This window comes from Dipodomys ordii, unplaced genomic scaffold (assembly GCF_000151885.1).
Source record: "Dipodomys ordii isolate 6190 unplaced genomic scaffold, Dord_2.0 Scaffold9, whole genome shotgun sequence".
In the NCBI taxonomy this organism is placed as follows: domain Eukaryota; kingdom Metazoa; phylum Chordata; class Mammalia; order Rodentia; family Heteromyidae; genus Dipodomys; species Dipodomys ordii.
In genome coordinates, this window is record NW_012267225.1 from 4,590,390 (window position 1) to 4,603,998 (window position 13,609).

General features: G+C 45.6%; 1 protein-coding gene across 1 annotated transcript in view; it reads right to left on the minus strand.

Moving 5' to 3' along the window:
• Pfkp (phosphofructokinase, platelet) overlaps positions 1-13,609 on the minus strand; it is a 60,942-nt gene continuing 47,333 nt past the window's right edge. Inside the window, exons 17-22 of the mRNA XM_013009377.1 lie at positions 7,468-7,632; positions 6,277-6,338; positions 5,447-5,558; positions 3,961-4,060; positions 1,419-1,521; positions 1-482 (exon numbers count right to left, since the gene is read on the minus strand). Coding sequence (XP_012864831.1) covers positions 326-482; positions 1,419-1,521; positions 3,961-4,060; positions 5,447-5,558; positions 6,277-6,338; positions 7,468-7,632 — 699 coding nt within the window. The 3' untranslated portion in view covers positions 1-325. The remainder of the gene's footprint in view (positions 483-1,418; positions 1,522-3,960; positions 4,061-5,446; positions 5,559-6,276; positions 6,339-7,467; positions 7,633-13,609) is intronic.

A 13,609-nucleotide genomic window follows, 5' to 3' on the forward strand; every position in this document is an offset into this window, starting at 1 on the left:
TTTTAGGCAAATGTTTAATTCCACTAGATACACACATTATAAAGCACGAGACAGTACATGGTAGACGACCGACTCTGGATCGAGTGCGTGAAGGATGAGGTTTCCTCACGGGGCTGTGGCAGGGTGTGTCAGAGTGACATTGGTGATGGGACTGGTGACCGGTGCTTTCTGGTTAGGTATTACTGCCGACGGTACTTGGTCAACGATACTTGCATAAAGTGCTGATAAATAACTTAAACATTACAAAACAGGAATGGTCCCTGGAACGTTGCAGGCCGCCCAGATGCGATGCGTGTGCGGGTCCAGAGGTTGGCGCACGTGACACTCAGATGGCCGCAGGCTCCCCGTGGCCGTGGCCGCTCCGGGGACGCAGGGGCTCGAGCTTGCCTGAGTCAGACACGTCATAGCTCGCCTCATACTTGGCCAGGATCTTCATGACGGGCCGCAGTTTCAGCCACCACTGCTCTTTGGGGATTCTGTGCCTGGCAGGGAGAGAAGACGGCAGTAATGACCACACGGGCCACTTATAAACGTTGATTCCGAGTGTCCCGGGAACAACAGACTTCTTACTTGTGAAGCTGCCTGGATAATAAGGCAGTTCATTTTTAGTCAAGTGAAACTGTTATTTTTTTTTTTAACATCTGAAAACCCAAAAGGTTGGATATGATGGTGCATGACTATAATTCCAACCACACATGGCCAGACCCAGCAAAAACTTAGCAAGCCCTTATGTTAAAAGTGCTGGCCACGACGGTGCACCTCTGAAATGCTAGTGACATGGGAAGAGGAGATGGGAGCATCACCGTCTGGCTGGGCCCAGGAAGAAATGAGAGGCTTTTCCTGAAAAATAAGAGGGGAAAGGGCTGGGGCATGACTCAAGTGGTATAGCTCCTAGCTACAGGAATGTGGTCCCGAATTCCAACCTCGGCACACGTACCACCAAAAAACAGAAAAAAAAAATCCACCCCACATCTCCAAAGTGTAAAAGCGTACTATTTTTTATCCTCACTTGAAAAAAAATGTATGTAGAATGGGAGCTTCTTTGTACAACTACTTAAAGATAATTTTAAAAAATTGTAGTGAATTAAAAAAAAAAGAATACACTTACATTGTCAGTTACATGTTAGCTGTTCCTGGTATTTATATATCCCTTTGGATATATATCCTGAGTGTTTTCATTTCTAATTAATAAACCTAGTCTCTAGACTTTCCATGATTCAATGAAACAAAACACTCAAAAAAAAACAACAACTCCAAATTCAGCCTTTTAAAAAAAAAAAGAAAAAAAAGAAAAAAGTTAATATATTCCTAAAAACAGGTGACTACAGTACTACCTACAGTAACTGAACCCACAACTCCTAGCATTCTTTCCCTTTAATGGCAATGAGATTTGCACGTGCAGCATCTCATGGACTTACTCAAAATCTGTCTTCTGCCGCAGCTCGGCCACAGGCTGGAAGACAAGGTTTCTTTTACATATTCCCAGCACACAAATGGAATCGTCACTAGTGAATTTCTTTCCTGCAAAACAGGAACAAAAGAAAGTCCTAAGAACCATGAAGTCTTCCATTGAGTGGGCAGATGAAATGGTCTAGGAAGTAAGGAACCACGAGAGAAAGAGAAGTATGCTGACTTCAGGGTGCAAAGTGACAGGGTGAGGTAAGAATTGAGAGTCCTCAGCGCTCAGGGTGGAGCTCAGAAGCGTTGGCATGGTTTACACTGGAGACAGCTCTATAGCCACTGGGGACACACACTGTACTGTGACCATGGTCCTTCCTAGTCTCCCTAGCACAGCTCTGCTGGCTCCACAGAGCATCCTCGTAGACCCTCCAGGACTGGGAGGAGAGAGGCCCATAAAGGGATGGGCCTCTTTCACACTCCTGGAGAGGAGCCAGTCACCTAGCACCTCAGTACAAAGGCCACCGCAAGGATGCGATTCCTGGAAAGCAGCTTTCTTAACAGTGGTGGGGAATTCAGGCTTCCTGAACCCTCTAGCAAGGAAATGGCCAACACTCAAAGATAAGCATTCATAGACTGAAAAGAAATCTAAAAAAAGGAGGACATGAGATACAAAAGCAGGTATAAACAGCCAATAATGGAGTGAACAGCAACCAGAAATGTACCAGGCTTTCTAACAAGACTATGAAAGGTTTTACGTCAGGGGTTATGAATATTTCAATGAGTTCAGTTTCCTACAAAGTGTAACTTTATAAACGTGATACAAATCTACTTAGTAAACAAATCTTCCCACAAAGAAAACTGAAAGGTCTGATGGGCAACTTCACCAGGAGATGCGGCCAAATTTGTTTTTAAAAGGCAAAAAACACAGAAAGCCTACCCAGAGCCCCCAATATCAAACTAACCAACTGCCTGACAGCGACCGAACTAGAGGGAAGATGCTGGCAAATATTCACAATCATTAAAACACAGTGACTATAGAAAACAGCTACAAATTTAATCCAGCAGTAAATAAAGAATATACTGTAACCATGAAATTAAAGGTTGTTCTTAACACTGAAAGTCAGTAATTAGCATATCAACATGCCAACATATTAACAATAGCATAGAAATATAAATATATTGCTTCAGTTATTTAGCTTATTAACTGATTATATGGTTTGGTATAAGAACTTTATAAAGTACACTAACTTTTAATAATGGAAAATCTATTTAGCAAGTGATGAATCATATTGACAACAAATGTTGAGTTACAGAGATACTTCATTACGATTATGAATTCTTGGCCTGGCTCGGTGCCGGTGGCTCACACCTGTCATCCTAGCTATTCAGGAGGCTGAGATCTGAGGATCACAGTCCAAAACCAGCCCAGGCAGGAAAAGTCCGTGAGACTCTTATCTCCAATAAACCACTAGAAAACCAGAAGTGGTGCTGTGGCTCAAGCAGTAGAGCACTAGCCTTGAGCTGAAACGCTGAGGGATAGCGCCCAAACCCAAAGTTCAAGCCCCATGACTGGCCAAAAAAATAAAAAACAAGACAAAAAAAAAGAATTCTTGACCTGTTAACACTGAGCATTGATTGAGATAAGGGCAAGAATGCTGCCATGGCCTATATTCAGTTTATTGGAGTGAATAGCTGGTGATAACACACAAAGATTCATATGCAAACATAAACCCATAAATAATAATTAGCCTTCAGAATATACAAAAGTTGTTGATGGCTAAAATATCATTTTTGTATTTCTATACACTAGCTATAAAAATATTAAATATTACTTAATATACCTTTAAAATAGGAACAAACCCACCAAAATAAAAGTGATTTTTTTTATGGAGAAAAACAATGCTTTGACATAGGCAACCAAGGACTTAACTCCATGGAGAGAGAGGCAACATGCATTCATGAATTAGAAAGTTCAATATTGTATATAAAGTCAAGCTAAGTCCCCTCACTGGTTTTGAAGACATATTCCAGCATAATACAATTCTGAAAGAACTCAAGGTAAAGATTATCTCAAAATTCTGAGGTTACTTCTGGTGGGGAGGGTGTACAATAATGGAGAACAAATTTGGGTTTTGAAAAGAAGGAAAACTCTTGTTTCCTAGTTCATTTATGTTGGGGTCCCCTGCTGTCCCTTGCTTTCTCTCTCCCCCATCTCAAAAAAAATATGAATCAACAGGTAAGTCTTAAAACAGCTTAAATAAAAGTCAGTTGTTCCATAAACCTCATGCTTTATGGTGCTGCTAACAGAGTCCAGCCATCTGTCCCATCAGAATGCTACTAAACTATATGACCACCACCACTAAAAGCAGGAATAAAACATCCTATTTCGTTCATTAAACCTAATTATATTGCTATACTCAGGGGACTAGCAGGAATATGATTTACCACAGGCAGTTTAATGGGAAGATGGAACGGGAAAAGGGCCTACTTCCTTCCCATCACCAACGATCCTTCCAAGGTAGCAGCCTGAGCCTTGGTGCTGCTCCTCTGTTTGCTCACCTTTGCCCGCGGACTCCTTCAATTTCACAGTGATCCACTCCATTGCTCTGGCAGAGATTTTGGTTCCAAAGTTTCTATCAAATGGAGAAGGCGATCCGCCCTGTTGGTGAAGTGACAGGAACTATTAGTTACACAACTTTCTGCATTTTATTGAGCAAATAAAAAATTCCACTGTTAGGTTTTTAAAAAGAGGTAGCCGAGTAAGAACAGCAGCACGCACGTGGTATTCAGGTAAGGGGTAGGTTTATTCAGTAGACCTGCTGGGACCAGGCAAGGTTGGCCCTCTACGCGGCTGGGAAAGGCCTGGGGAAGAGAGAGAGCTGGGAAAGAGAGGAAAGAGAGAGGAAAGAACTAGAAAAGAGCTAGACAAGAGCAGAGAGAGCTAGAAAAGAGCAGAGAGAGAGCTAGAAAAGAGAAGGGAGCTGGGCAAGAGAAGAGAAGGAAAAAGCTGAGAGCTAGAAAAGAGCAGAGAGAGCAGAGAGAGAGCAGAGAGAGGGCGTCTGGGACTGGGCTAGGCCTTATCTAGGGTATAGGCGGAGAAAGGTGTGGCCACATCAAATTCAGACCCCAGCAGATGCAGATGTGACCTCTTCCAGGTGTCCCAGTTGCCTAGGTACTGCAGGTACTGGGTAGAGACTTTGCTGTGAGGAGGGTGGAGTCTGCTTGCCATCCAGGAATGGACCTTACATCCACCATCTTACAAGATCCTTGGACTTTTTTTAAGAGATGAAAACATGATTTGGTTTTGTACATTCCTAGCTTCTATAATGTTAGGACCAAGGAAAAAAAGGGGGGCGGGTCACATCTCTTCTAAGATGAAGATTTCTGTGAGTGGGACAAGTCGGCTTCATTGTTGAGAGATTTGCAAGTTTAATAAACAAATGAAGTTTGTGCAACTTGTTCTGAGATGGAATGTTTCGCCATTTCCTAGAAGCATGTGATAAGCTGAACCCTGAAAGTGTACATATGCCGACTACTAATTCGATCATATAACTTTAAGGCATTTGTGAATCGAAAATAAATGGACAGACCCTTGTTTTAAGCTCACTGAAGCACAATGCATGGTTTGGGAGTATGTAACTAACTGGCTTGTCCTACTATATACCTGAGCTGCAGCTGCATCATTTGGAACGAACTTACAGTCACAAAAGGCAATTCCAAGCCATTCTCATTATGTGTAAGTACCAGTGGTCTGAGACTCCACATTAAATCTTAAGAAAGCTCCATCTGTACTTGAACAGAGTATTTCATTTGAGTAGCCATTTCTAATGAAACAGTCTCCCAGTTAAATGCAAGTTGGTAGGCTTTTACCTGAACAATCACCATTCACCCAACACAACTGAAAGAATCCTAAAGCTTCTTTTGTCCTAAAAGCTAGCGTGATTTAAAACTCCGATGTTCTTAATTAACTAGAGATGGGTGCTCTTCCCCTCCCAAGACGGCTCAAAGTACAGCCGTGTAAGAGGGGTCTGGAGATGGGCCCCACCTGCTGCATGTGACCCAGCACATTCTTCCTGCAGTCGAACACTCCTTTGCCTTCTTCTGAGTACAGCTGGTAGATGAAGTCCGTGGTATAATTTACATTGCAGCTTTCGTTTCTGAAACAAATGCAGCACAGCTGGCCTTAGTCACCAAGTGATGGGCGTGGAGCTGTGTGGGGTCATGCTGTACCTTGAACCGCCTGTGGAGGGCCCCGGAGTGCACAGCCACACCTCTGGCTGGCCTGGTGGACCCTTAATTTCTACACAACCCTATTCATAATTTTCTCCTCTCTCCATAAAGAAGGGGCGTAATTAAACAAGTAGTATGCCAGGCACCAGAGCTCACAATCCTAGTTACTCAGGAGGCTGAAGTCTGAGGACTGAAGTTTGAAGCCAGTCAGGGCAAGAATGTCCACAAGACTCTTATCTCCAACTAACCAGCAAAAAGTCAAAGGCCGAATGCCAGTATTGAGTGAAAAAGCCATTTGGGCCTGAGTTCAAGCCTCAAGTACCAGCACCAAAAGCAAAAACGGAACAAAAATGTAGACATCCTGGTGGTAAAAACAGACTACAAAGCAATAATATATGTGTATGTGTGTATACATATATATCTTTTATTTAAATGCAGGTGTGTTTTTAACAATTCAGTTTCTGTCCTATGATCCCTCATAAAGAAGGGGCGTAATTAAACAAGTAGTATGCCAGGCACCAGATTCCCCAGTATCCAGACTAAAAGCCAGTAACAAAGGAACTTTGCTGGCTCCTTCTGGATAGAAATGATAGATTAGGTCAAGAACCTAGGTTTAAAATGGAAGACTGGAAGTATTTCCTGTACCTGAGCACAAGACCCCTCTGGATAGTGGTCTTCATTTTCTCTGTCAGGTGCTCCACGTTGGACTAGAAAAAGAAATGTCGTGTTAACTGATGAAACATAAACTCATAAGGACCTACTATGTGCCGTACCTACTGTGTGCCACAAACTGTGAGGCTGCGAGCACTAGGGAAAGCCAGCCACTTGTATACCTTACTCTGAGAGGACAAGACACACTATCAGATGACGCTAAATGCAAACATAACAATAGGAAACTGTTGTAATACATGGGACTATTGTCAATGGAACTCAACTTCCCCCCAAAAAAACTTCCTAGAATAAATTGGATGTTTCTGTTATTCCATGTTTGTCCAAATCTTGCACATTGTCTATTTCATAACATATTTTCTTAAAGCTCTCAGATATATCTGCTTCCTGACTTTCTATACAATCTCAGACAGAGTTTGCCATCTATGGCCTCCATCCTAGCCACCCCAGTGGGCACTTTAAAGCTTTGCCTAACACAATTTAGTCTCTCGCAGTGGACAACAGAGGGCTTCTTGTGAGGAGGCCACAGGCCTGGGAAACAACATTCCCTCAGCCCTGACAAAACTGCCCACCCTCCGATCCACCAGGACTGCAGAGGTTACAGACAGCGGTCAGTCATATTTGAAAAGACCTGACAGAAGATGGATACTTAAAGTATCAGATCCCACAAAATAAGTACCACCACCAGACGCCTTCTGATCCATTGAATAGAGGCAATCATTTATGTGCAATCTGTTTTCACACACCTAGCCACTCAGTCACCCACCAAAGAGCTCCTGATACTCAGGCACTCGAGTTGAACAAGGTGCTGCCTAAAGAGCACTCAACTTGCATTGTGCCACTCCCGAGGCTTCAAACTCAGCCCCTGGGTGCTGTCCCTGAGCCTCTTTTGCTCAAGGCTAATGCTCTACCACTTTGAGCCACAGTACCACTTCTGGTCTGTAGTTAACTGAAGTTAAAAGTCTCATAGACTTTCCAGCCCGGGCTTGGCTTCAAAGTGCATTCCTCAGACGTCAGACCCCTGAGTTGCTAGGACTACAGGTAAGCCACCAGCACCTGGCTTCAACTTGCAGGGTTTAATAATACCAGGCTGACATAAAATACCATTACTCATTTGGCCAGGTTGAACAGAGTCCAAGGCGAGCAGGGACCAACCCCGTGACACACCTGCAGGTCTCGGATGTCGAAGGGTTCCTCGTAGATGTAGGCGGCGTCAGCTCCAGCTGCCAGGCCCCCCATGTTGGCCAGGTAGCCGCAGAAGCCCCCCATGGTCTCGATGATGAACACACGGCGCTTGGTCCCGCTGGCCGACTGTTTGATCCGGTCACATGTCTGCTCATAGATAAGGAGATAAGCATTCCAACCAGGCCCTGGAATCTGACCTATGCTGGCCAGGCACTGGCCCAGAGCCTCCCCTCCACTCCCCCACCCAACCCCTCCGCCACCCCCCCTCCACAGGCTGCAGCGAGTCCTGCCACCAAGCCTGAGTGCACAGAGCATGAACAGAGAGCAGTGGGCAGGCCTGCCAGGACGCTGCTGAGAATTGGAATGGCCCCATGACTGCTACAATTACCCGCCATGGGGCCCGCTGCCCTTCTCCTAGGCACCCCCATGGTGATCATAAAGGTGGGCGGTCACACAGGGCAGCCCACGGTCCCCTGTCCTCACTGAAACTTAGGCACAGTCCCCGGGGAATAACATTGGGCCAGTGCAAACTTAGATCCTAGGGCAATGTTGACTTCTTATAAAGAGCTTTCTGCTTTTCTGATGCCACCAAGAGTTTACTCATCTTCAATTTATCCATGGATGTTTTCATCCTGAGCGGGGTACCTCTATCAGACCAACAGGAGCTTCTTCAACGAACGCATCAGGACGAACCTGGCTGACCCGCAGGTACCACACCTCATCAATGTCCTGTCCGTCCTCCATGAGGGCCTGGACTGAGGTAGGCAAGCCAACAGAGAAATCTACCTACCACCTTACCACTCATGGGTCCACCCTGGGCCCCGTTCGTCTCCTCAGGACTCTGCAGAGGCCTCGAGCTCAGCTCTTAGCATCTACTCAATCCACACAGAACAGATCGGTCAGTAAGAAGCAAAGCTGGCTGGGCACCAGTGGCTCATGCTTGTAATTCTGGCTACATGGAAGGAAGGCTGAGAACAAGAGGATCAAAGTTCAAAGCCAGCATGCACAGAAAAGTTAAGGGATCCTTCACTCTCTCCACAACGGCAAGCTGCACACGGTTGAGCAATCCTGCTCTCCTAGCGACAATGGGAAGCTGAACACAGGCAAATGGCACCCAAGGAGATACATGCCGCAGGCGGAGACAAGTCTCAATCAATAATGATCGAGAGCAGGTGGGGCTCAGGGGCAAGAGCATCTGCCTATCAAGTATGAGGTCATCAGTTCAAACCCTGATATCAGGGGGAAAAAAGTGCCTGCCTAGGCTCAAAACCTTCCACTAGCTACTCTGAGTACCCACAAAGCCTGTACATGGAATCCTTGGAGGGCTGCAGGACAGCTAATACACAACCTGTGAATTCTTTTATATGGCGATACATTTAATGATCGTAGGTAGGAGAGGGGTATCCTAGATTGTCCATGTAGGACCTGAATGCCATCACTGGAAGGCAAGGCATCAGGCAGGTGACTAGGCACAAGAGCAAGATGCTGTGTGCCAGCCCTCAGGATGGAAGAGAGGCCGGGGAGCCTGCAAGAAATCCAGCTCTAGGACAACAAATGCCTCTCCTCTGGACCTTAGCTCCCCAACTTCTGCCCTTTCAGGGTTGGTGGAGAATAAGTCACCGAGTTTGTGTTCCCTTGTTAGGGCCACAGGGAAACACACAGGCTCCTTCCTGCCTGCTCAGCTGTGACTCCGTTAAAGGTCATTTCCTCAGGAAAACCACCTGCTGGCTAGGGCAACTTCCAAGAGGGGTCCTGGCTCTGTACATCCTTTCTTCATCTCAGCACATACACACTGGACAATGACTGTGTAGTGGTTTTGGGTAGGTCCTGTCCTGGATGCAAATCCCTCTGGGGTGGGAAGCCCTGGGCTGCTCAGCAGCCACCTGTACCTCCCACACTGGAGGCACTCAGTACCTGTCAGCCCTGCCTGAGCAGCTGGTCCACAGGACCACCTAGTCTTGGAGGTGCTGAGTGCAGTCACAATATGGAGGCAGATGCAGGCCTAGGCTTAAGAACGAAAGTCATGAATCCTTGGAAGACATGCCACGAATCTGTGCCCCAAAGTTAACAACTGGACATTTTCACTGTGTACTTTGGATAAAGTTTTTTTTATCACTTGGACTTAACAGACCAATTGTGAAACTGCTAAGTGAAACATCCTAACCAAAAAAAAAAAAACAAATAAGCAGACAAGACATATTATAAAAGCAATTAATACAGTGTCCTGTGCATGAGATGTTTGCTTCAATTAAGGATTGGATGACACTTTCTAATTGGTCCATATTTTCCAATATGGTGAATTCTTTAAAAAAAAAGTTAAAAAAATTCAAAACTGATGTCCAGAATTAATATTATTTCTATAGAAAACAGCCTTTATGCATACTAAAAGAGAGTATGCAAGGGGCCCACTTCTATTTTTTTCATGCTACTACAAATTTAACATACTGTATATAAAAATAATAAATATTGATATCTTACAGACCTATTATAATAAAGTACAGGCTTACCATGAGAGAACTGTATGTTACTTCAAGGCCAAAGTACCAAAAAATACAGCAAGATTATTTTAATTCTTAGTCATCTCATCATGAATACTACCATCATTTTTTTGGGGGGTCCGGTCGTGGGGCCTGAACTCTGGACCTGGGCGCTGTCCCTCAGCTCTTCAGCTCAAGGCTAGCGCTCTACCGCTTGAGCCACAGTGTCACTTCCGGCTTTTTTTTATGTGGTGCTGAGGAATCGAACCCAGGGCCTCATGCATGCAAGGCAAGTGCTCTACCACTGAGCCACCTTCCCAGACCCTACTACCATCATTTTAATGACAAAGTATATATTTTCTTATAATATCCGCATGGTCTGAACATAGTTTGATGTTTAATTATTATGCTAAATTTGTCTAGTTCTAAAACCTGCTAGCTATTAAGGATGGACAGGGAACATTAAAACATGTTTCCCTAAGAACTGGTTTGTACTTCGAAATTTGTGCTATAATTTCATTCTATACTCTTATTTCAATAATCCTTTGGGGATTTAAAAAAATCACTTTGATTAACAAAGACAGGTTCTATTAAAATCATTCCAATGTGATTCTAATCTGGGTAGATTTTGGTAGGAGCTAATCTACCCAAAATAATTAGGTTACTAGTCAACATTCATTATTTCTTGAGTAGGCAGCTTCAAGATCTATTAGGTTATCAGTTCAAGATTCATTATGTACTTTCATGAGTGGGCAGCTCTGCCCTCTAAAAGCTGCAAAGAAAAGGGTTCTGGAACTATATTCATAGTGGTTATCTCTATTGTACATTTGAGGATGTAAGGTCTTGCTCCTAGCCTGTCTAGGAGACTGAAGAGCAGATTTGGCTGTGCTGGGGGCGGGGCATGTAGATACACCAAGTTCCCAGAAGTGTAAACCCTACACACCACTCCAAAGAGAATTATTATCACAGATTCAAAGAACACCAGCAAGTCTTCAGAGATGAAATCACTGCTGGAAAAGCAGCTCAATGGTAAAGCCAATTGGTAAATTCTGATCTAGACAAGCTTCAGTAAAAATATGAAGGAAACTATACATATGCTGGGTGGCATATGCCTGCAATTGCACCTACTTGAAATGGCAGAGGTAGGATTGCAGTCTAAGGCCAGCCAAGGCAAAAATCATGAGACCCTGGCTGGAAAAAAACAAACTAACTAACTAAAATCAAAAAGGACTGGGTTGTACATAGCTCGGGTGGTAGAGCTCTTGCCTAGATTGAACTAGTTCAATCTCCAGTAGTGGAGGAAAAAAATAAAATAAAAATAAACCCCTACTGACTAAACCTGACAACTGAGCAAAGGCCTAGATTTTCTGTGTGCCGCTGGTTACAGAAACAATGTCGGCTGGGCTGGAAACCATCTGTCTTTGCCTGAAGCTGGCACACGGCCTTCCTCATTACCTAGATCGTATCTGAAAGGCTTCAATTAGTTTCTTCTAAAATTAGCAGGCTGTACTAGCCACGTTCTGGGCCGTTATTAACCTAAGTAATGAGGAGGGAAGGATCGGCACTGTGGATGCACACAGGGCCTCCCTGACTGAGTGGGAGGAAGAATCCTGCGGGGACATTGACTCCTGTGCAGTATGGAGAGAAGAGGAGCCATGAGCTGGGCCCGGTGCCCAAAGCCACCCACTCTCCCTGCTCGTTGGGCGGTGGTGCCCTTTAGCAGGCTGATCATCCCCAAAGATTCTTGGAAGACTCACACTGAAGGAACCACTTCGCCTGGTCAAAACCAAACTCAAACGTGGAATCAGTAAAATGGTATTAAGAGAAACAAAAAAGCTGGGCACTGGGTGGCTCACATCTCTAATAATCCTAGTTACGTAGGAGGCTGAGAGATGAGGATCGAGATTCGATGCCAGTGTGGGCAGCAAACTTTGAGAGACTCTTATCTCCAATGAACCACCAGAAAATTGGAAGTGGAGCTGTGGCTCAGAGGTAGAGCATTGGTCTTGAGTAGAAAAACTCAGAGACACACCCAGGCCCTGAGTTCAAGCCCCATAACTGATATGAACAAACAATACCAACGAACCTGAACGGTTCAGGAGGGTGGGATTTTCCTGACTCTTGTTCCATCAACGACTGCAGAATTCAGGTGACCAGATGGAGCAGGACCTGGGGCAGTAGGCAAGCAGTTGCTTAACAGGGTCTTCCAGGGGAACCCGAGGGAACCTTTGCCCTGGTCAGGGACAGTGAGACTGTCCTATGGGACATTCAAGCAAGCAGGTGCATCTAGGAAGTGACAGAAGAGAGGAGGGCCAAGGAAAGGATCTACATACAAACAGCCAGCCTGCAGGGGGCTGGGAGCTGTTGCTCAGGCTCCTCAGTGGGTCTCATTTAACATATGAACTGCAAGATCACCGGGGCACCTGTGCATCGGGTTACGCGTCACATGCTGAGAATCTAATAGAGAGGTATATGTGTCACATGCTGAGAGTCTAATGGAGAGGTAAGATGCTGGGCCTAATTGGAGACCCTCTGTTCTCTTTTTCCTGCCTTAGAAATTCAACTCAAAAGAAAGAACCTGCTTACTTTCTGAGGCTCTGTGCCAGCATGAAACAAGAAAGCTCCATCAGGTATGAGTTTCCATCACAAACACTGGTGGCACCCCACACATGAAGGACTAAAGAGACCAGTGGCTGCCCCTCTAGGGGGTGCTGGGTGTAGTGAGACATCACCCCATCTACTCCACCACCGTCTTATCACCTTTCCTGTATTGATGACTTGGCCCACGACCGCTGCACAGCCTCTATCCAGAGGATGTGGGGTTCTCAGCCTGCCAAGGCCCGACCCTGGCTCAGGGCGCAGGGCCCGAGCCTGAGGAGCTTGGCTCAAGTTCCTGAGTCCTCCTTGCCTCCGTCCTTGTCTCTCATCTCTCAGGAAGGATGCACTTCCAAGCACAGGCCCCAGGCTCTTCACATGGAACAGATGGGTACTGCTCTTGGAGGTGTCCATACTCACCAGGCATCTCAATCCTGGTAATGCCCAAGACTGGCTCCTCGACCTAACTTCCTACCTTTGGCTATTCTACCTGGGACTGCTGCAGCAGGTCTGACAGAGGTCACGCCCACAGCTCACCTTGCCCCAGTGGTGTGGAAATAGTAGGCAGACATCTGTATACAAGACTTTATTTTCAGTCAGTAAGGACAGGCTCTCCCAGGAGAAAACTAGGACACATTATCCTGTTTTCCCAAGCATGGGACAAAGTTAAGCTAACAGGAAATAAGAAAGGGGCGGGGGAGGGGATGTGGCTCACTCAATCTCAAAGACTGAGTGGACTGCCCATTTTGAGTTCTACTTGGCATTGGCCAGGTACAGGATCCAGAGGCCAGGAGAGAGGCTGTCATGCCAGCACGCAGCTGTTGGGGGTAGAACCAGCAGATCGGAAAACAAAACCAAGCGAGCGTAAGACACATTTCTCTTACCTCAGCAATCACATTGGTGGAAGTATCACAACCAATACTTAGCTCTGTGCCTGGGACATTGTTGCTAATAGAGGCAGGCAGGATGCAGACCGGGGTGCAAACCTCCTTGTGGCTGCCTCAAGTGTCAGCAGGGCCACGGCAGTGAGGGGGTTACAGGCATACCACCTG